The sequence below is a fragment of the Fusarium pseudograminearum genome, chromosome 2 (assembly GCF_000303195.2).
Source record: "Fusarium pseudograminearum CS3096 chromosome 2, whole genome shotgun sequence".
NCBI lineage: Eukaryota > Fungi > Ascomycota > Sordariomycetes > Hypocreales > Nectriaceae > Fusarium > Fusarium pseudograminearum.
This window is the reverse complement of record NC_031952.1, coordinates 6312115-6332937: the sequence shown is the minus strand read 5'-3', so window position 1 is coordinate 6332937 and position 20823 is coordinate 6312115. Positions and strand designations below refer to the sequence as shown.

At 47.8% G+C, this 20823-nt stretch overlaps 9 protein-coding genes across 9 annotated transcripts, besides 1 other annotated feature; 7 read left to right on the top strand and 2 right to left on the bottom strand.

Moving 5' to 3' along the window:
• Positions 1–181: 181 nt before the first annotated feature.
• Positions 182–202: a microsatellite.
• Positions 203–290: 88 nt separating this feature from the next.
• FPSE_06594 (uncharacterized protein) lies at positions 291–4969 on the top strand (the record flags this gene model as incomplete). Its single annotated transcript, XM_009259712.1, has 6 exons — positions 291–989; positions 1043–1776; positions 1831–2460; positions 2509–3215; positions 3267–4168; positions 4217–4969. 6 exons carry the CDS (start codon positions 291–293, stop codon positions 4967–4969), a joined length of 4425 nt encoding a protein of 1474 aa, XP_009257987.1.
• A 645-nt stretch (positions 4970–5614) lies between these two features.
• On the top strand, positions 5615–6637 carry FPSE_06595 (uncharacterized protein; the record flags this gene model as incomplete). The annotated part of the gene is made up of 2 exons (XM_009259713.1): positions 5615–5703; positions 5755–6637. 2 exons carry the CDS (start codon positions 5615–5617, stop codon positions 6635–6637), a joined length of 972 nt encoding a protein of 323 aa, XP_009257988.1.
• A 363-nt stretch (positions 6638–7000) lies between these two features.
• On the top strand, positions 7001–7918 carry FPSE_06596 (uncharacterized protein; the record flags this gene model as incomplete). The annotated part of the gene is made up of 1 exon (XM_009259714.1): positions 7001–7918. One exon carries the CDS (start codon positions 7001–7003, stop codon positions 7916–7918), a length of 918 nt encoding a protein of 305 aa, XP_009257989.1.
• A 169-nt stretch (positions 7919–8087) lies between these two features.
• Positions 8088–9110, bottom strand: FPSE_06597 (uncharacterized protein; the record flags this gene model as incomplete). The annotated part of the gene is made up of 1 exon (XM_009259715.1): positions 8088–9110. The coding sequence occupies one exon, from the start codon at positions 9108–9110 to the stop codon at positions 8088–8090; it is 1023 nt and encodes a 340-aa protein (XP_009257990.1).
• Positions 9111–9533: 423 nt separating this feature from the next.
• FPSE_06598 (uncharacterized protein) lies at positions 9534–11925 on the bottom strand (the record flags this gene model as incomplete). Its single annotated transcript, XM_009259716.1, has 2 exons — positions 9534–9624; positions 9674–11925. The coding sequence occupies 2 exons, from the start codon at positions 11923–11925 to the stop codon at positions 9534–9536; spliced, it is 2343 nt and encodes a 780-aa protein (XP_009257991.1).
• A 374-nt stretch (positions 11926–12299) lies between these two features.
• On the top strand, positions 12300–14901 carry FPSE_06599 (uncharacterized protein; the record flags this gene model as incomplete). Its single annotated transcript, XM_009259717.1, has 2 exons — positions 12300–14645; positions 14701–14901. 2 exons carry the CDS (start codon positions 12300–12302, stop codon positions 14899–14901), a joined length of 2547 nt encoding a protein of 848 aa, XP_009257992.1.
• A 367-nt stretch (positions 14902–15268) lies between these two features.
• On the top strand, positions 15269–16225 carry FPSE_06600 (uncharacterized protein; the record flags this gene model as incomplete). The annotated part of the gene is made up of 1 exon (XM_009259718.1): positions 15269–16225. One exon carries the CDS (start codon positions 15269–15271, stop codon positions 16223–16225), a length of 957 nt encoding a protein of 318 aa, XP_009257993.1.
• An 899-nt stretch (positions 16226–17124) lies between these two features.
• FPSE_06601 (uncharacterized protein) lies at positions 17125–18042 on the top strand (the record flags this gene model as incomplete). The annotated part of the gene is made up of 1 exon (XM_009259719.1): positions 17125–18042. The coding sequence occupies one exon, from the start codon at positions 17125–17127 to the stop codon at positions 18040–18042; it is 918 nt and encodes a 305-aa protein (XP_009257994.1).
• Positions 18043–18454: 412 nt separating this feature from the next.
• Positions 18455–20188, top strand: FPSE_06602 (uncharacterized protein; the record flags this gene model as incomplete). Its single annotated transcript, XM_009259720.1, has 3 exons — positions 18455–18863; positions 18926–19781; positions 19837–20188. The coding sequence occupies 3 exons, from the start codon at positions 18455–18457 to the stop codon at positions 20186–20188; spliced, it is 1617 nt and encodes a 538-aa protein (XP_009257995.1).
• Between the last annotated feature and the right edge of the window lie 635 nt (positions 20189–20823).

Below are 20823 nucleotides of genomic sequence, written 5' to 3'. Positions count from 1 at the left end.
CCAATGACAGGTCTCCGGGGATTACATCCGTCTGCATCACAAGTTTTAAACCTCGATCCTCGGGTTGTCTGACAGGCTGGGAGTTGTAGCTATCATTCCTGCTGACAGGCTTAAAGTCAAACTGCTTTCAGCTGTAAATAAGTTTACTTAAACGACTTGGCAACCAACACTCTGCAGTGCCATAATAATAATAATAATAATATTGACCATCACACTAGAAGTTGCCAATTGTATTCATTGCATTCTGGTATCAACACTACCTTCAATCAATTGTTAGACCCGCCGTCATGATGGCTTCACGATCCATGGAAAGCCTGCCAGACTCAGGCCACGAAAATGGATCAACATCCAACCACTCGAGCCATGATCCCCAGCACTCCACTGGCAGTACTTACGGCCAGTCTTCGATCTCGCGAGCCAACACAATGATCATGGATGAGCAAGACCGGCAAGAACTTCATAGACTTGCTACCGGAATTTCACAGCATCGCAGACAAAGCGTTAGCAGCCTTGCCTCGACAATTCCAGTTGACGAGGAACGAGACCCTGCACTAGACCCTACAAACAAAGCTTTCGACCTTTCAAAATGGTTGCCCTCCTTCATGCACCGATTGCAGGACGCTGGTGTCGGACCCAAGAGTGCAGGAGTTGCCTTCAAAGACCTCAGTGTTTCCGGTACGGGAGCGGCTTTGCAGCTACAAAAAACTCTCGGCGATGTGCTACTAGGGCCATTGCGCATTGCACAGTACCTAAGGTCGGGCAAGAAGGAACCAAAAACGATTCTCCACCGGTTCGACGGCCTTCTCCAGGGAGGCGAGACTCTCATCGTACTCGGTCGCCCAGGTTCCGGATGTTCGACACTACTCAAGACGATGACCGGAGAGCTCCAAGGCCTCAGTGTTAGTCAGCATTCGATCATTACATACAATGGTGTCTCCCAAAAGGACATGATGAAAGAGTTCAAGGGCGAAACAGAGTACAACCAAGAGGTAATGGACTGTGACATGTCAATTGAGGCTTTACTGACCCAGTTTCGTGACAGGTTGACAAGCATTTTCCACATCTGACTGTCGGTCAAACGCTCGAATTTGCAGCAGCATGCCGCATGCCCTCCAATGCTGAGACAGTCCTTGGAATGAGCCGCGACGAAGCCTGCAAGAGTGCCACCAAGATTGTCATGGCAGTCTGTGGTCTGACTCACACGTACAATACAATGGTCGGCAACGATTTCATCCGTGGTGTCTCGGGAGGAGAACGCAAACGTGTTAGTATCGCTGAAATGATGCTGGCGCAATCCCCCATGGCTGCGTGGGACAACAGTACACGAGGCTTGGACTCGGCGACTGCGTTGAAGTTCGCTGCGGCCATTCGTTTGGCGTCTGACTACACTGGATCAGCCAACGCCCTGGCTATCTATCAAGCTAGTCAAGCCATTTATGACCTTTTCGACAAGGCCGTAGTTTTGTATGAGGGTCGACAAATCTACTTTGGACCAGCAAACAAAGCAAAGGCCTACTTCGAGAGGATGGGCTGGCAATGCCCTCAACGCCAAACCGTGGGCGACTTCTTGACCTCCGCCACGAACCCCCAAGAGAGAAAGGCCCGACCAGGAATGGAAAAGTCAGTGCCTCGTACCGCGGAAGAGTTCGAGAGGTATTGGCATAACTCGCAAGAATACAAGATACTGCGAGAGGAGATTGAGCGGTATCAGGGAAAGTATCACGTCGACAACCGATCCGAGGCCATGGCTCCGCTACGAGAGCGCAAGAACCTGATGTAAGTACTACTCAGATATCATGTACTGCAATGATGCTAACGATGTCTGCCTAGCCAAGAGAAGCACGTCCCACGCAAGTCCCCATACATCATCAGCCTCGGAACGCAGATTCGCCTGACCACCAGGCGAGCTTACCAGCGAATCTGGAACGATATAGTCGCAACCGCCACACACACTATAACACCAATCATCATGGCTGTTATAATTGGCTCTGTATACTACGGTACAGAAGACGATACCGGTAGCTTCTACTCCAAAGGAGCTGTGCTCTTCATGGGTGTTCTGATAAACGGCTTCGCAGCCATTGCTGAGATCAACAATCTTTATGCGCAACGCCCCATCGTTGAGAAACATGCATCTTACGCCTTCTATCATCCCGCAGCTGAAGCTATCTCTGGAGTTGCGGCTGATATACCTATCAAGTTTGTTTCCGCAACGGTCTTCAACATTGTCCTTTACTTCATGTCTGGACTTCGCCGAGAAGCTGGGGCCTTCTTCCTCTATTTCCTCATATCGTTCATCTCCACATTTGTCATGTCAGGCATCTTCCGTACCTTGGCAGCTGTTACCAAGACAGTTTCGCAAGCTATGACACTGGCTGGCCCCATGATTCTGGCGCTTGTGATTTACACAGGTTTCATGATTCACGTACCACAAATGGTTGACTGGTTTGGTTGGATCAGGTAAGCACACGCAAAACCTCTTGTACTATTGTTATTGACCTTTGCTAGATGGATTAACCCGATTTACTATGCCTTCGAGATCCTGGTCTCCAACGAGTTCCATGGCCGAGACTTTGAGTGCTCGACTTACATCCCTGCCTATCCTCAACTCATCGGGGATTCATGGATCTGCTCAACAGTTGGAGCTGTGGCCGGCCAACGGGCAGTCAGCGGTGATGACTTTATCGAGACGAACTATGAATACTACTACTCGCATGTCTGGCGTAACTTTGGCATTCTGCTGACGTTTCTTGTCTTCTTCATGGCCGTCTACTTCACAGCGACCGAGCTGAACTCAAAGACATCCAGCAAGGCCGAAGTACTCGTCTTCCAGCGCGGTCGCGTTCCTGCCCACCTGCAATCTGGCGCGGACAGGAGTGCCATGAACGAGGAGCTTGCTGTCCCCGAGAAGAATGCGCAAGGGACTGATACCACTACCGCACTTGAGCCTCAAACCGACATCTTTACTTGGAGGGATGTTGTATATGACATTGAGATCAAGGGAGAGCCTCGACGTCTTTTGGATCATGTCACTGGTTGGGTCAAGCCCGGTACTCTAACAGCTCTGATGGGCGTCAGTGGCGCTGGAAAGACGACCCTCCTCGATGTTCTAGCCCAGAGAACAAGCATGGGTGTTATTACAGGAGACATGTTTGTCAATGGTAAGCCACTAGACGCCAGTTTCCAGAGGAAAACAGGTTACGTTCAGCAGCAAGGTCAGTCATACTTCGATCTCTTATCCGGTCTGTCGCACTAACGCCTGCCAGATCTCCATCTTGAGACTTCTACTGTTCGTGAAAGTCTCCGATTCAGCGCTATGCTTCGCCAGCCAAGTACCATTAGTACCCACGAGAAAGAGGAATGGGTTGAGAAAGTCATTGACATGCTCAACATGAGAGACTTTGCCAGCGCCGTTGTGGGTGTCCCTGGTGAGGGTCTCAATGTTGAGCAGCGCAAACTTCTGACTATCGGAGTCGAGCTGGCTGCTAAGCCCAAGCTTCTTCTTTTCCTCGATGAGCCGACAAGCGGTCTGGACTCTCAGAGTTCTTGGGCCATTGTTGCCTTCCTCCGGAAATTGGCAGACGCCGGGCAGGCTATTCTTTGTACTGTCCATCAGCCCAGTGCTATCTTGTTCCAAGAGTTTGACATACTGCTTTTCCTTGCACAAGGTGGCAGAACTGTCTACTTTGGCGATATTGGCGAGAACTCACGTACTCTCCTCAACTACTTCGAGAGACAGGGAGCTCGAGCCTGTGGCGATGATGAAAACCCCGCTGAATGGATGCTTGAGATTGTCAACAACGCCAGAAGCTCGAAGGGAGAGGACTGGCATACTGCTTGGAAGGCAAGTCAGGAGCGAGTTGATGTTGAGGCTGAAGTGGAAAGGATCCATTCAGCCATGGCAGAAAAAGCCTCCGAGGATGATGCCGCCAGTCATGCAGAATTTGCAATGCCGTTTATCGCTCAGCTTCGCGAAGTCACTATCAGAGTCTTCCAGCAGTACTGGAGGATGCCAAACTACATTATGGCGAAGGTGGTCCTCTGCACAGTCTCTGGTCTCTTTATTGGCTTTTCGTTCTTCAACGCCGATTCTACCTTTGCCGGCATGCAGAACATCTTGTTCTCTGTCTTTATGATTATCACTGTATTCACTGCCGTGGTTCAACAGGTAAGTCTGAAACTCAGTATTGCTATACGTTTTACTAATGTTGTGCAGATCCATCCTCATTTCATTACCCAGCGGGAGTTGTACGAAGTCCGGGAGCGTCCCAGCAAGGCATATTCTTGGAAGGCGTTCTTGATCGCCAACGTGGTTGTTGAGGTGCCTTACCAGATTGTCACTGGTATTCTAATGTTTGGTGCCTTTTACTACCCCGTTATTGGTATCCAGGGTTCGGCTCGTCAAGGTCTCGTGCTGTTGTTCATGATACAGCTTATGCTGTACGCAAGTTCTTTTGCGCAGATGACAATTGCGGCGCTTCCAAACGCGCTCACTGCGGCTTCAATCGTCACCCTCCTGGTCCTTATGAGTTTGACCTTTTGTGGTGTCCTTCAGCCACCTGGCGAGCTCCCAGGGTTCTGGATGTTCATGTATCGTGTCAGTCCCTTCACCTACTGGCTGGCTGGTATTGTCTCGACCATTTTGGCTGGTCGTCCGATTGAGTGTTCGGAGGACGAGACTTCTACCTTCAACCCGCCTTCAGGAACGACGTGTGGCGAATACATGGCCGAGTACTTGAAGCTGGCACCAGGAAAGCTGCAGAACCCGGAGGCTACGCAGGAATGTCAGTACTGCGCGCTGGTCAATGCGGATCAGTTCTTGGCTAATAGCAAGATCTACTGGGGTGAGAGATGGCGCAATTACGGTCTTGTGTGGGCGTATGTTGCATTCAACATCTTTATTGCTGTTTTGTCTTATTATGCATTCCGTGTTAAGAAGTGGAATTTGGGAAAGAAGAAGAGGGCTTGAAACAAGTTTGAGAATATTAATGGTATTATATAGTTTAATTTGTATCGGTTTCGTCTCTAATTTTGCAAAGACGACGTGTTCTTACAAAATGAGGTCAATTGATTGATGATCTTGATCATGATGGCTTCACACGAATGCTGTAGATATCAACTCATGAATTCAGTAGCATGATGTGGCGCTCATCCAGGACCATAAACGCTATAGAGGCCCTGTACAGGCTTTGAATTAGTGGAGATGAGTCAGGGAGTAGAACAATGACTATCAGCAGTTATTCGTGCAAAATGCCTGACGATACGACGCGCATAGTAGTTTGCCACTAATGAGCCTCTTGATGATCCCTGCGTTGACCATAATCATGAATATCTTCCTTCCCAATTAGACAACCCCGCCCGGCAAATGAGTCACGCACTTGCAATCTTGAGGAGTCACAGAGAACTGCACTGTCTGTATTCGTAGTGGCGTAGGTACCTGGAGTGGCCTAGCTTGTCTGAGGTTGGCCGAGAATCCACTGGGCAGACGTTCCTCTCAGTCAGCCAGATAAGCTGAGAGAAGTTGTATATATCAGTCCAACGGTCCCTCATTCTCTGAACATCATCCATTGATATTCTCTTTCAATCTTCTTTGATCTGTTTAAGACCAGCAACCATGACATCCACAAAGCCGACGTGTTCGCTCTGCGATTTATCCTTTGACAATAGCCAAGAGCACAGAGTACATGCGAAAAGCGAATCCCAGTAGGTGTATATTATTTGCTGTCATCATCGCAAAATACTAATTGACAACAGTGTCGCTGCTTTGAGACAGCGTGCGGTTGCTTCGGGATTGATCGATGAAACAATTGACGACGACCATACCTACTCCAGTCATACACAGGCCATGGGCGCTTCACATGGACAACGATCGGGAAGTGATACAGACACCGCAGATGAAGTCTCTGACGATGTGGTGCCCGACTTTGAGCCTGCCAAATGCATTATTTGCACCCAAAGCAATGAAAGCTTTGACGACAACGTCCAGCACATGAAGACAGCACACAGTCTTAGGATACCATACGAAAACCACCTAAGTGTCGACCTGGAAACATTGGTCTGGTACCTTCACTTTGTCATCAATACCTACCGCGAGTGCATTTATTGCGGAACAAGAAGCCGTACGGTTCAAGGCATTCAGCAACATATGGTGGATAAAGGCCACTGCAGAATTGAACTGTCAGAGGAGATGTTGGAGTTCTACGATCTTGAGGGATTGAAGAAGTACAAAACCGACAATGGCGTTGCAATAGATAGCGAGACTCTTCGACTGTCATCCGGAAAACTACTGTCACATCGTACAGCCCCAGCACCCAAGCAGCCACATCGACAAACAGCTCAGGATGATACAGAGAACCAAGATTATCCAGCTTCATTGCCAGGAACCGTGTCTCCTGACGCACTCACAAAGAAGGACGCAGCCTTGGCGTCCCAACTTGCCAGGCTAAGTGTCAGAGACCAGCAAAGCCTCGTACACATGTCATCTTCAGAGCAACGTAGCTTCCTTTTACAAAGAAAGAAGGAGTTGGAAACGGCACAGCGGTCAGAACGAAAGATGCGACTCAAGACTGAGAGGGTGAACAACAAGACCTTTATGAAGCACTTCCAGAACGATGTGCCGGGTCCGAAGAATGGTTGAAGGGTTTGAGCTACAGAAAGAAAGCCCGGGTCCCTTCTAGTCTGGTAAATATTTAATCTACATAAAATTTATCACATCCAAAGGGCATTTACCCTCTAAGAAATCCCGCGCTGATCTATTGCGTTGTGTTTCCAATGTCCTACGAGATGATACATCAGTCAGTCTAGTGATAATTGGTCATCCACTGAAAGTGAGGGGGAATAGCCTTTGACCACTAACTGCGGGGTTGTCTCCAGTTACTGTTGAAGCCGGCAGAAGAATTGCCCGTGTGGAGAGTGAAGCAAACACACCATATAACCTAGATGACCTATTGTTCTGTAGTTTGGGCAGTTTATTCACCAAATCAACGTTGAAAACAACAAAATGGCCTCACAAGATCAAGAAAGACGTACTCTACACCTTGTCGGCATTGGTGTCGGTCATTCCATTGCTCCGCCCATGCACAACCACATCGCAAAATCTCTGGGGCTTCCATGGACCTTTTACGCTACAGAATGTGGCACTCTCGATAACCTGATGGACCTCGCGAGGAAGGACACCACGTCCGGCCTCGTTGTCACAATGCCATATAAGAACGCCATCCTCCCTCGCCTAGACGTCTTGGATGACTTGTCCACCACAATTGGTGCTTGCAATAATGTCTATCGCGATTGGGAAGATCCCAAGAAACTCCATGGAACCAATACCGACTGGCGCGGGATCAAGGGATGTTTACTGGAGAAGGGAGACCAGCCTGGTGTGCCGGTTCTAAACAAGCCAGCTCTGATAGTCGGTGCAGGAGGAGCGAGCCGAGCTGCCGTCTACGCATTAAACTCTTACTTCAAATCGTCGGTCATCTACGTACTGAACCGCGATGCTCAAGAGGTGGAAGATCTAGTGAAAGATTCGCAGAAGCTTTCACCTATCCCCAAGATTGTCCACGTCAAAGAGGGGGAGGCACAGAATCTTGAGACACCATACTATGTCGTTGGAACGGTCCCCGACCTGGAACCAAAGACGCCAGAAGAACTCGCTGTAAAGGCCTCTCTCCAGGAGTTTCTTTCGAGACCGGAAAAGGGTGTCTTACTAGATATGTGCTTCAAGCCTAGACGGACTAGAATGATCAAGCTTGCAGAGGGAAAAGGATGGCCTACGGTTGAAGGAACACACGTCATTGGGTATCAGATTGAAGAGCAGTGGAAGCTTTGGACTGGGCCCGAGAAGGTTAAGAAGCTCGACAAGGAGGGTGCATGGAAGGTTCTCATGGCTGGAGCAGAGAGCAGTGCTGGTATTAATTTCTGAAGTAGTCATCAAATATAAGTTTCTTTCATTCTTGACTCTACGAAAATGGCCAAAAATGAATTATTTGGAGCTTCAACAGGCTACATAAGATATGTCATGTGTCTTTGTAATCGTGTGCGGTACATCTCTGAATGCTTCTTTGTTTCTCTATCTTCCACCCTTAGACGGTTCAGTTCAACTGCAGCCGCTCAACAAGCTTGTGCCAAGCTTTAATGCCTCTCTCAGCGTGCTTCTGGGGCACATCTTTGCCTTCTTCAGACATTGTTCTTGAAAAGAGCTCCATAGAGACATATCCCTTGTATCCCATGTCCTGGATCAATACCTTGGCAATCTTCTCTACCGGAAGATACGCGCCACGATCCTCCTCGTACATAAAGGCTCGAGCATTCCTTGACCAATTCATTCTTGCAGGGTTTCCCTCCACGTGGAATGGATGACCCTTGACCAGAGGCGATTCCATTCTCTCCGCATCAACAACTTGGATGTAAAACACCTTGTCCAAAGTGACATCTCGAACAAGTCTTTCGAGAGATTCTTTCATGTCTTGGTCTGCATTGGGTGTCATGCCGGTTGGTGATGCAGGATCACCCCAGACGCGCCCAGCAATATTGAAGGTATCGAGACAAAGGCCAAAGTTGGGCCTGTTAACCTTCTGGGCTACTTCCCATGACTTCTCCCAGGTATCGACATGTGTACTCCAGCACAGAGCTTCGTATGCGAAACGAATCGGAGGGTCTTGTTCGAGTCCCATATCGGCGAGCTCGACCAGATCACTGACAATGACATCCATCTCGCCAGTCAGTTGATCAGCAGGGAGGAAGTTGGCGGGAATCTGGATTGTGTTGGTTCCCAGAAGTTTGGCTATTTTGAACCACAGTTTTATCTTTTCGATCAGGCGGGCGTGCTGTTCACGGTCCAACAGACCCTCGTAGAATAAAAAGGGTTGGAGACCAATTACTGTGAGGTTCAACTCGTCCAACAGCTGTCGAATACTGGATGCTGCTGACAGTATCTGGCCATCGCTTGGAGTTTCAACATTGTGTAGTCTTTTTGCTTCGTACTCGAGATCCTCGTAAAAGACTTCGATGCCTTGGAATCCTTGGCATGAAGCCTGCTTAGCTTTCTCGGCAAACTCATGTACCCATGCTCGGCCAAGTGAGGCTGACAAGATAGCGGGCTGGTATGCGGCCATTCTGATAGATGTTGAGATAATGGTAATTGTCAATTATTGGAGCTTTGGCAACTTCTACTGTGTGTTGATATCATGTTATTGTAGAGGTGATATCATGAGGAGGGGCGGTAGAATGCTGTTCCGGCAAAATTGGGCCTCGGATACACTGTCAGGTCAAGTGTCAACTTAGTACTAATCTTGCTCAGCATATGCCCTAGGAGAGTCATGTTTTAGGGACTTCGCACTAAGATTATCCAAAATGCCGCGACTCTGATAATTATTTTCCCCAACGCCTCGGTCCTTTCGGAAGTTCATTTTATGTTGATGTCCTTAGATTTGCATTCCGTTAATAGTGATTAATTGTCAAAGACTGGTATTATTCCTTTAACCCCTCTAGTAATACAGCGTGAAGCAATGTCAAGTCTAATGTTTGTTGATCTGCTTTTAGAACTCCATATCAAAAATATTCTCCATGGTTTTCGAAGGGTTATCAAGCAGACCAAGATGTTGCATAAACTCAGGAGGGTTAGCCAGCCTGTGAAACAGTTAATATTGATCACCGGTATGTCCGTTGAGAAACTTACCAGTCGGTCGAGTCTAATGTCGCAAGGCTATCAAATAGGCCGTCGTCTTCCAGATCTTCCTCTAAAGGAGATCTGGTTGTTTCAAAACTCGCGTTCTCTTCCACGTCTAGCGACTGGGGTAAGAAGGTCGTCGTGACATTTCCATCTGCTATTGTAGAATGTATCATCTCTAATTGTGTACCCAGGCTCATGGCTACAGCCGATATATCCGATATTGTATCTGCTCGCAGTGGCGTGGACTCATTTGCAAATGCATGAGCTATTGGCTCTACAATATTAGTTGTTGGAGTAATCGAGGTGACGTCCGTTTGTAGCTCTCTATTTGAGACGGCTTGTAATGATCCCATGGATGCAGCGATAGTCCGATGAAGGAGGTCAAACTCATCTCGAAAGGCAGCGTCGGCATACTGTAGCTGATGACGGGCGGTGGCCTTATTCAAAAGTTCTAAACAACTTTGGACCACCGGAGATACAGAGCAACGCCCCAAAAAGTGAGCTCGGGTCTCTATCAGCTGTACTAAAGATGAAATGCTCTGCCAGTAACCATCTGGACGCCGCGAGTGTGTGCCGTGTGAGGCTAGTCGTTCTGCTGCTGCAATTTCCAGTGTCGCAACAGATGCCATCCAAATGCCGAGTTTTTGAGGGGGTATATCAGCAGCGGTTGTAGGGTCCTCGAGGAGATTTTGTTGACACGCAATCATAATGCCGTATAGGGCTTCATCTGATATGGGCTGCTTTTTCTTATTAACCAAATCATTCAGATGAGCTATGACCTGGAGCAATCTATTAAAAGTGCTTATCACATGTCCAGGCATATGAGGATTTGAGACCTGTCGAGTTGCATTAGATCTCGTGTCTACCAGAATCCTAGGCTGCCATGGCTCCCATTCTTCTATGCCATCAGTGATGAGAAGGCTTTCAAGCGAGACGTCCGAAGATTGCAAACATGTTGCCGTGCTGAGTCGTGATGCAATAATTGTTTCCAGTGTCACACATCCAGAGAGGGTCCTTTTGATGTCGTCATTGTATACGGGTTGTCCTTCTGTTGAGTTTCGTGATATAAATCCGAGTGAGATTGCTGTATACACTGCGCGACCGATTGAGATCCAGGCCTTATCCCAGCAGTCCCGATCCATGTCAAGCAACGATAGTACTAGGAACGCTCTGATATGGCCCAGATCGTAAGTGACGGGATTGGAAAACAAAGAAGACCGGGTTAAAGCCTGCGGCGATGCATCGCCATAGTTATCGTCGAGTGATGGCTTTGGTAAGGTTTGTATTGTACTGGCTTGATGAGACGCATACATGAGTACAGCATGTAAGAAGGCCATTTCTCCCGAAGACGGTGCATTGGTAGATGTCGATGGGTTGTTTGATACTGTGTATGCTGTACGTAGAAGCTCATGTTTCTGTGAAATGGGCAACCAGCTATGTGTAGTTTCGAAGTAGACGTCCATAAGGTGTGGCCAATTCGTAGGGAGTTGAGGGATAGGTGGCAGAGATGATCCGGTACAACTTGGTGCAGGATCGTTTTGTTGGCAGATAGTTGACACCTGTGATACTGCCTCTACAGAGTGGTTGGATGTTGGTACTGAGAGCGTATGAGGCGAGTCAATGGTTGTAACTTCATGTGGTGTTGTGTCTGTGTTCATCGGTGTCAAGAGGGCAGTCGTATCACCATCCCTTGACGATTGAGATAGAGCAAGAGCTTCGACTACTTTCGTATCGAAATATCGAGTTGAGTCGGTGCCATCTTCATCCATCTCAAGACTCTCTGGTGCAAGGAGCTCTCCTGCCTTTTTGGCCAAATTGCATTTGCGCCATGTTTCAAGTAAGAAATCAACAGATATATCAGACTCCTGTAGTTCTAGCGACGCCGGCCGGAGTGAGATTTGTTCTGCATTCCCCTGTAGTAGCCCGCATATCCAGGATTCACTTCCTTCGATAGTGGTGATCATTAGCCCCAGCAAGGCTTCGATGGCTCTCACGTAACCAGGACGGAGACCACGTTTCTTTGCTGGACCATAACTGCAAACACGATCGTTTTCGGTACAGGACATACAGGTAGGCCTTTGACCGCCACAACGGTCTTTGCGCCTACGGCACTCATTGCAGGCCCTTGTCACACGATGTCTGTGCCTTCCATACGATCCTTCGTCAGACTCATCAGGTTCTGTCCTTGCTCGTTTTGGGCCTCTCGGGAGGGGCTTTGCTGGTAATGAGTTGTTCACTGGAAAAGTTGTCGTCGACATGATGTGCACGAGACCAATTGATCAACTTCTTGCGCTGTACTGTTCAACACAGCAAGCTTGATCTTTCTCGCTGGGTCGTCAATGAACCAACATACCAGGATCAACCACTGTATCCAATGAAATTATTGATCTTGCGATCTAACCACATGAAGCAAAGCTATGCGGGGTTGCAGGGCTCCATGTTCACAAGCGTGATACCAGCGGCAAAGACTTCTGCCGCCTCATTTCCATTGGCCAGACACGCAACCAGGATCTTTACTGAAGACAGGCTCCTAAATTACGAGCATGCTGGGTGACAATAAGCTAGGGTCCTGTTCCGAGACTTAGGATACTTTGACCTGCTTTGCTTCGTACCTCCATTAGCATATCCCAAGATGTCTACAACACCACACCCAGATGACGAAACTGCAAATTTTACGAGATCACCATATACTCCATCTACACGGGCTGGTACACCAAAGGATCTTCCAGAATACTCAAATGCGCCTACTCCCAAAACACCAAAGTCTAGGACATACAGTCCAGATGCAATCCGGAGGGCAACTGAGTATGCACCTGATGCTTCTATCGCACTCATTGGTATGCGCGGTAGTGGTCTGTCCACATTAGCTGTGTTAGCTTCAAGTACCTTGGGCTTTCGAGTTCTCGATGCCGACCAGTATTTCTACAAAGTCACTGGTCTTTCACGAGCAGCTTACAAAGCTGCCCATGGTATCTCTAAGTACCGCCATGAGGAACTACAATTAATGAGGTCCATGCTCTTTGACAATCCAACTGGAGCTATCATTGTCTGCGGGCCTGGTGCTGTGGAGGGGAAGGGAAAAGAATGGCTAACGGAATTCGCCAAAGAACATCTCGTCATCTATATCCTGCGTGACGCCGAGGATATCCAACGGCATTTGCGAGTGTTCGACTTAGATACTATCAGAAATCTCATTCGTCGTGCAACGCCAGCGTACAGAAGATTGTCAAACTTTGAGTACTACAACACTTCGGATACATCACTACAAAAGTCCGATACCTCCCCTTCCCGTGGAGACTTGTCTCCTTCGGCCCTGGCACTAAAGAATGTCGAGAAAGACTTTCTCAACCTGATACATGGAATAGTCAGAAGAGATGACTCATATGGCAAATACAAAGCTCAGCACAGCTTGTCATGTCTACCATTAGTTTCGCGGAGCTTCACATATGCGTTGTCCATACCACTAGCAACTCTTATTGCTTTGGTTTCTGAGCTCAGAGAAGTCGATATAGAAGCAGACGCAGTCGAGTTTAGCATACCGATGTCAACTCTCTGCAAGGACGGGCATGAGCTTGACGACACGGCAACAGATTCTATCAGCAGGCAGGTGTCTATTGTTAGGAGAAATATCTGTCTTCCTATCATTTATCAGGTAAACTCCTACGACATGCAACAAGTCAACGCGGATGAGTATTTCAGGTTTCTTGACCATGGACTTAGACTTGGGGCGGAATATCTCTGCGTGGATCTCGCGTTCGACACAGCCAGGATCCAGAACTTGGTATCATCAAAAGGTCAAACAAAGATCATTGGTCATTACTCTGCGTCCGACAATGGAGATGATGGATGGGACTCTCCAAAGCAGTGGGCTATGATTCAGCGTGCTCACACTCTTGGCTGCGATATCCTTCGTATTTGCAAGAAGGCGACATCTCTGGCGGACAATTTCGCAGCACAACACTTTGTCCACCGTGTCAAGGCCTCCCAACAGTACACAATACCCATAATAGCTTACAACACTGGCCACCTTGGACGCATGTCGTGTTACCTGAATTCGATTCTCAGCCCGGTAACTCACCCACTTATCCGCAACTTAGCACCTGACTGCCCATCATCACACTCTCGCCTCACAGTCAAGGAATCCCAGAAGGCAACCTTTGCATCATTCCTACTCGATGACCAGTTCTTCGGTATCTATGGAAACAACACATCGAAGAGTCTATCGCCAGCTATGCACGAAGCTGCCTTCAAGCTATTGGGTATGCCTCACCGTTACAACATCTATACGAAGGACTCGATGGATGACCTTTTTGAGATGGTTAAGAACGTCAAGTTCGGGGGAGCCAGTATCACTGCCCCTTTCAAAACAGCCGTGATTCCAAAACTGGATTTTCTCAGCGAGGAAGCTAAAGCTATTGGAGCCGTCAACACCATGATATGTCTCAAATCCCCAACGGTGGACTCTTTACTCGATAGAAACACAGCTGGACCGACTGTGGCCCTTTTCGGTGAGAATACTGATTGGATCGGTATACATACCTGTGTGCAGCGCAATCTGTCTCCTATCAATGCTGTGAGGCGGCGGACAACGGGCCTGATAGTAGGTGCCGGTGGAATGGCCCGAGCAGCCGCCTACGCGTTTCTACGCCTTGGGATCAAAACCATAGTCGTACATAATCGTACCCGTTCAAAAGCGGAAGAGCTCATCAAGCAGTTCAAAAGTCAAGAAAATAGCACCAACAGGCATGACGAGGCTGGTTTTCCGGGCTCTGAAAGGAAGAGTGAGAGTCCAGACCGCATGGTAGATCCAGTGTTTAAGATACTTGACTCGAAAAAGGACAAATGGCCTGAAGACTTGAGTTTACCAACTATTGTTGTTTCCTGTATCGCTACCAAAGATGTCGACGGGAAATGTTCCGTGGATACGAGTCTTCCCGGTGACTGGCTATCGAGCCCGACTGGTGGCGTTGTAATCGAGGTGAGTACTATGTCTATATCATACCATGGAAATCAGTTCTCATTAACAATCGCAGCTTTCATATACACCACTTGAAACTCCATTATTGCAGCAGGCGAAGCAATTGGCGGACAGGGGATGGATTGCAGTGGATGGTCTGCAGGTTCTACCAGAGCAGGGAATGATGCAATTCGAGCTTTTTACAACTCGAAGAGCGCCAGCTAATGTGATGAGACAAGCTGTTTTTCGGGCATATAATAAGAGAGTCAGGAGGTGACCTTGGTCTTCAGTAAGCAATAGAGTGATTACATATGTAGTACTTGATGTGTTTAAGAACAAACAAGCGAAATACTTAGTTACTATACTCACTGCTGTTATCATCAGACACATTTAGGTTATCTTTCGAGCGGCATGCAAACAAGGCAAATATCTTCAGATCCACATAGTTGAGATCTGCACCATGGCCGGGAAAGATATTTGCCACTTAGATCACTATCTATCCGTCCTATTTTTGCCTTTGTTCAGAATCAGTTCCTTGAATCCATGCATCCTTATATAGCGATACTCTTTTATTATTACACCTACAACAAGTTCTAATCAAATAATTCCGGACTATTTTACGTCTCTTCAACTATCACCCCATCATGGTTGCAAACGACAACTCCCTCCCTCTATGTCAACGGCATGAAGATAGCCAAGTTTCTACCACCAAAGACATGAGGTATACCTCAGTCAACAAGGCCCAAGCTGTGGAGAAACGGCAATTCTTTATCTTTGGTCACAATATTTCACATTCTTTGTCACCAACATTGCACAATGCTGGGTTCCAAGAGCTTGGCCTTCCACATCACTACCAGATCCACGAGACTGAAAACGTTGATCAGTCAGTGGAGCGAATTATCAACAGCCCAGACTTTGGTGGTGCATCGGTCACGTTCCCTCACAAGTTGCAAATTAGCAAACTCTTGCATTCTGTCTCAGAACAGGGAAATAATATTGATGCTATAAACACTGTCGTTGTTAAAGAGAAGGACGGACAGCGACTCCTCCATGGCGATAACACGGATTGGATCGGCATCAGAAGATGCATCCTCAAGTCCGGAAGTCAAGATTTCACATCATCATCGGCACTAGTGCTTGGAGCTGGAGGTGCTGCTAGAGCAGCTTGCTACGCTATCAAGACACTTGGGTTTCGTGAACTCATTGTTGTCAACAGGACGTTGTCCAAGGCCGAGGAGTTAGCATCAAAATTCTCGGAACTAAAGACCCGTGCCGTCACCTCACTCGAGGAAGCTGAGAAAACGGGAAATGCAGATATTGGCCTCATCGTGGCGTGTATACCTGCTGATGATCTTGGAGAAGACAAGGTTCCCAGTGGGCTTTTCTCAAAGTCTAGGCAAGGGGTGTTAGTAGAGATGGCGTATAGACCCCAAGTAACGGGAATGATGACGGTAGCCCAGCGAAACCCAGGGTGGAAGGTGTATCGGGGAGTTGACGTCTTGGAAGAGCAGGCCTATGCGCAATTTGAACTGTGGACAGGAAAGCAAGCTCCTATAAAGGCGATGCGGAGTGCAATGCAGGTGAGGGTGGCAAGTGCTTAAGAATGGGATGCATCATTGTTCAAAGGAGAGAACACAAGGAATCAATGGGATAGAAAATGACTATAGCAATATGTTCAACTAAAATAATTGAATACACTGCCACAAGCAAAGACAGACCATCTATAATAATTTCCTACGTCTCCGCCTCAATGGAACTATCACCTACCAGCAGTCAAATTTATGTTTTGCTGTCAGTAGGCTCATCAACCGCCGTCAAACCCTTGGCAAGCTTATCATATGCTTACTATAGTTTTTTGTCTAACTGCATATGACCATCAGCCGAGCGGTAGAAGCTTTACCCGCCTGGTAACCTATTTTGTTCTAGGACGATGCCTTGTTATGTTGCTAAACAGTTCACGTGGTAGATTGGATGACATTGATCTCGTAGTCTAAAGTCTTCCACACCTCCCTTTCCTTGCTGCCGGGACGAGAGCAGACTTGGCCTTTGTGACAGATGTCCAGAGGATCCGTTGGAATCTTTACATCCGTAAATTACAATTTATTCAGGCATCTTCCTCCTGCCATCATGGTCGAGTTGTATGACATGTACATGTAGATGGCATGGCCGCTTTCAGCCAGCTCATGCAAAGGTACCTCCTTAATGTATTAATATCAAAGGGCAACCACACATGAATCAAAAGTCTAAATTGCTTCGACATTGAAGCGTTCGGCTACCCCGCGGCGAATCCACTTATAGTAAAGTGTGACCGGGAAGAATTATCAACACCACCAATTGAGAGAAAGACATGGATCCAGAAAAAGGCGCTATGGAGATATGTACTAACCCTAAGAACCCGCTGTACTTTTAACTCTCAGATACCCAAAGGAACCACCTTCTCAATAACTGCAAGCAACCAGTCGCACAAACACGTACGCTGCCTAACTTATATACTTTCAAGATGGATGATAGCCAGCTTCAGCAGCCTCGCCGTACCTACCTATTTGGTTACCCATTACAACACTCATTGGCACCTCTTCTTCACTCAACCATCTTCGAGAGTCTCGATGTGCCATGGACCTACGATCTGATCGAATCTATCGACAAGAATGACTTCATACCCAATCTCAAGGCCAGCGATTGTGTGGGAGCTGCCGTCACTATGCCGCACAAGGTTGCCTGGATCAACGAGTGTGATGAAGTAACAGACGAAGGAAGGGCCATAGGCGCTATCAACACTGTCTACATCCGCAATGACCAAGTTACGGGTGAAAGAAAGTACATCGGTACAAACACAGACTGTGTTGGAGTTCGTGAATCATTCTTGCAGAACTCTCCTGGGATCACGGAGAAGAGCAAGGGAAAGTCAGCACTGGTTATTGGCGGTGGAGGTGCCTGTAGGAGCGCTGTCTACGCTCTTTACAAGTGGTTAGGCGCCAGTGAGATTTATCTCGTGAACCGTCTGAAAGAAGAGGCGGACGCAGTGATTGAGTCATTCTCAGGGCTGGAGGATGGGCCAAAGATGACCTATATTTCCTCCCTCGAGCAGGCAAAGCAACTCGCTACACCAGTTCTTGTTGTTGGCACAATCCCTGACTTTGAACCCAGCACGGAGGGCGAGATTTTAGCACGAGATGTTGTTACTGAGCTCGTTCAGAGAGAGGAAAAGGGCGTTTTGCTCGAGATGTGCTATCATCCCAGGATAGTTACAAGATTGTACCGTATTGCTGAAGATAACGGATGGAAGGTGATTCCTGGCACGGAAGCTATGATCTACCAGGGCATTGCGCAGGAGGTTCTCTGGATGCAAAAGCCATTGAGTGATATGCCACTTGAGGCTGCTAAAGCGGCGATAGCAAAGGTTCTCGGATCTCAATGAACTGGTAGAATATTTAGCAACTCAACAAACCGAACTATTCAAGATGACATCCCACGCTACCTCGTTTGAGTAATGAACCAGGGTTATTGCATGCACCCGATCGAGAATTGCACTCGATTAGTCGGGAACAGTCCAATCTTACCCTTGGACAACACCCTTGGTACTCTGGCTTGGCAAGTTACAAGCGGCAATTGTCTTTTCCGCCCATGACCTTGACATGCTTGTGAGATCACCTGGGGTAAGAATCCGGGGTAACAGATCTGGGGTAGCGCCCCTTACTCCGCATTGCTTGATTCAGGACAATCCCAGAGATGCATATCTACCACCATAACCGCCCCTCTTCCTGTGCCTCATCGTCCCTTCACCTCTACCTTGTAACCACTTATCTTTGTTACCAATAACTACAATCAATATGGTCAAAAACATATTTGCCAGGCCAAAAGATGACTCGGCCAATCCAGCGCCTCCAGAGGTGTACAACTGGAGGATCTACGCTCTCGCTGCGTCTGCAGCTCTGGGATCTTCCATGTTTGGCTACGACTCAGCTTTTATCGGAGGTACTCTGTCACTGCCCTCTTTCCAAGAACGATTCAATCTGGCTTCTGAGACCGGTACTGCCTTGGCATCGCTGAAAGCAAATATCGTCAGCACCTTCCAGGGTGGTTGCTTCTTCGGCGTCCTTCTTTGTTATTACATGACTGAAAGACTTGGTCGTCGCTGGGTTCTCATCTTGTGTGGTATCATCTTCAACCTCGGTGCCATCATCCAACTCGTTGCTGATGGTAAACTGTCCTTCATCTATGCCGGTCGTGTCCTTACTGGTATGTCATCCATCAACCATTCCAAGAATATCATGGTAGCCGCTAATCACTATTGAGTACAGGCCTTGCTGTCGGTGCATCTTCTATGATCATTCCTGTCTACATTTCTGAGTCCGGTCCACCTGCTATTCGAGGACGTCTCATTGGCATATTCGAAATCTTCCTGCAGTTCTCGCAGATCATAGGCTTCTGGGTCAACTACGGAGTGAACATTCATATTTCTCCAACATCCGACGTACAGTGGCACATTCCCTTTGGACTACAGCTTGCTCCTGGCACTTTGCTTGTTATCTGCATGTTCTTCCAGCCCGAGTCCCCTCGTTGGTTACTCAATGCCGGACGAACCGACCAGGCTCGCAAGGTCCTTCAGCGTCTCCGACAACTTCCTGGTGATCACGCTTACCTAAACTGGGAGATCGACACTGTTCTGAACCAGATTGAAGAGGAGAAATCTATGGGGGCTGATAGGAGCTTTTTCGCGAAATTGCGCGAGGTAGTAGGGCCTACCAACAGACCTCGTCTCCTTTTGGGTATCGCTCTCATGTTCATCCAAAATATGTCTGGTATCAATGCGCTAAACTATTACTCTCCCTCGATCTTCAAGTCCATTGGCTTCACTGGAACAAGTGTTGGACTCCTCGCAACTGGCATCTTTGGCATTGTCAAGGCGAGCGCTACAGGACTTTACATGATCTGGGGCGTCGACGCTCTTGGTCGTCGCCAGTCATTGATGATTGGGTCAACTGGTGCAGCCATTGCACTATTTTATCTCGGTATATACTCCAAGCTTTCGGGTTCCTTTGATGCAGGAATGGTCCCAGCAGAAAAGACCCCTGGTGCTTATGTGGCCATTGTTATGGTTTACATCTTTGCGATCTTTTATGCAATCTCATGGAATGGGATTCCTTGGATCTTTTGGTACGCTAGTCTTTTTCATATCCATTGAGTCCTGGTTACTGACATATATTCGCAGTGCTGAAATCTTCCCCATGGCTATTCGCTCTATCTGCCTGGTCTTCACAACATGTGCCCAGTGGCTTGGTCAATTTATTATTGTGTACTCGACTCCTTATATGATGAAGGACATCACTTATGGAACATTTCTTCTGTTCGCATGTTCAGTGGTCTTTGGTCTCTTCTTTGCTTTCTTCCTCGTTCCAGAGACCAAGGGTATTTCTCTGGAGGACATGGATGTGCTGTTCAGCCGCAAGGGCATGCCCCGTACATGGCGTCGTCAAACAAATGATGTTATCGCCCAACGACGGGCTGGGGAAGAAGTTTACAGTAAGCAAGGTGAGAGTGTTGTGCACGATGAGAAGGTTTGATGTGAAGGGATTTCCCATGGGTGATAATGTGACATTCCAGAGGCCAACAAACCTTGAGGGATATTAGTCGGTATTATTTAATGCAGCTGCTGTTGATGCTCCTTTACTCGGCTGTAACGTTTCCTGTGACAATTTGGGCCTGAAACTCTAATTTTGACCAGAATTCACACGAATGTGGGAACATGGCTGTGTTTCTTCTTCCTTTCATGGTGCCACTCCTAGTAACCGATATTTCCGGTGTCACGGCAAATTGTCAGGTCAACGAGAGCCACTCGCTAAAGAGTTCCACTGGTTGCGTTTCATTGTGATTCGTTTCATCGTATCCGTTTGACCAAAGTCCCCGACGTCATGTACAAATGTGGACGAGGGCGAGGCTTAGCTGACTGCCGATCGATCCGAGATGCGCCAACTCATTCCGCTGCGGGATCCAAAAAAAGACTAGGTTTTCACTGCCACGGAATATTGGGATTGGCTTAGAGTCTTCCCGCTAGTAACTGAAGGAAATCTCCCGACAGAGCTGATATGAGTTGGCCTGGTAGACGCGTCACGCTAGCCATTCATGTTTGTTCCTTTATGTTACGTTCAACATGTGCTCAGGCCTCCTGGATACAAAAAGGAATTGCGGGTTGTGCCGC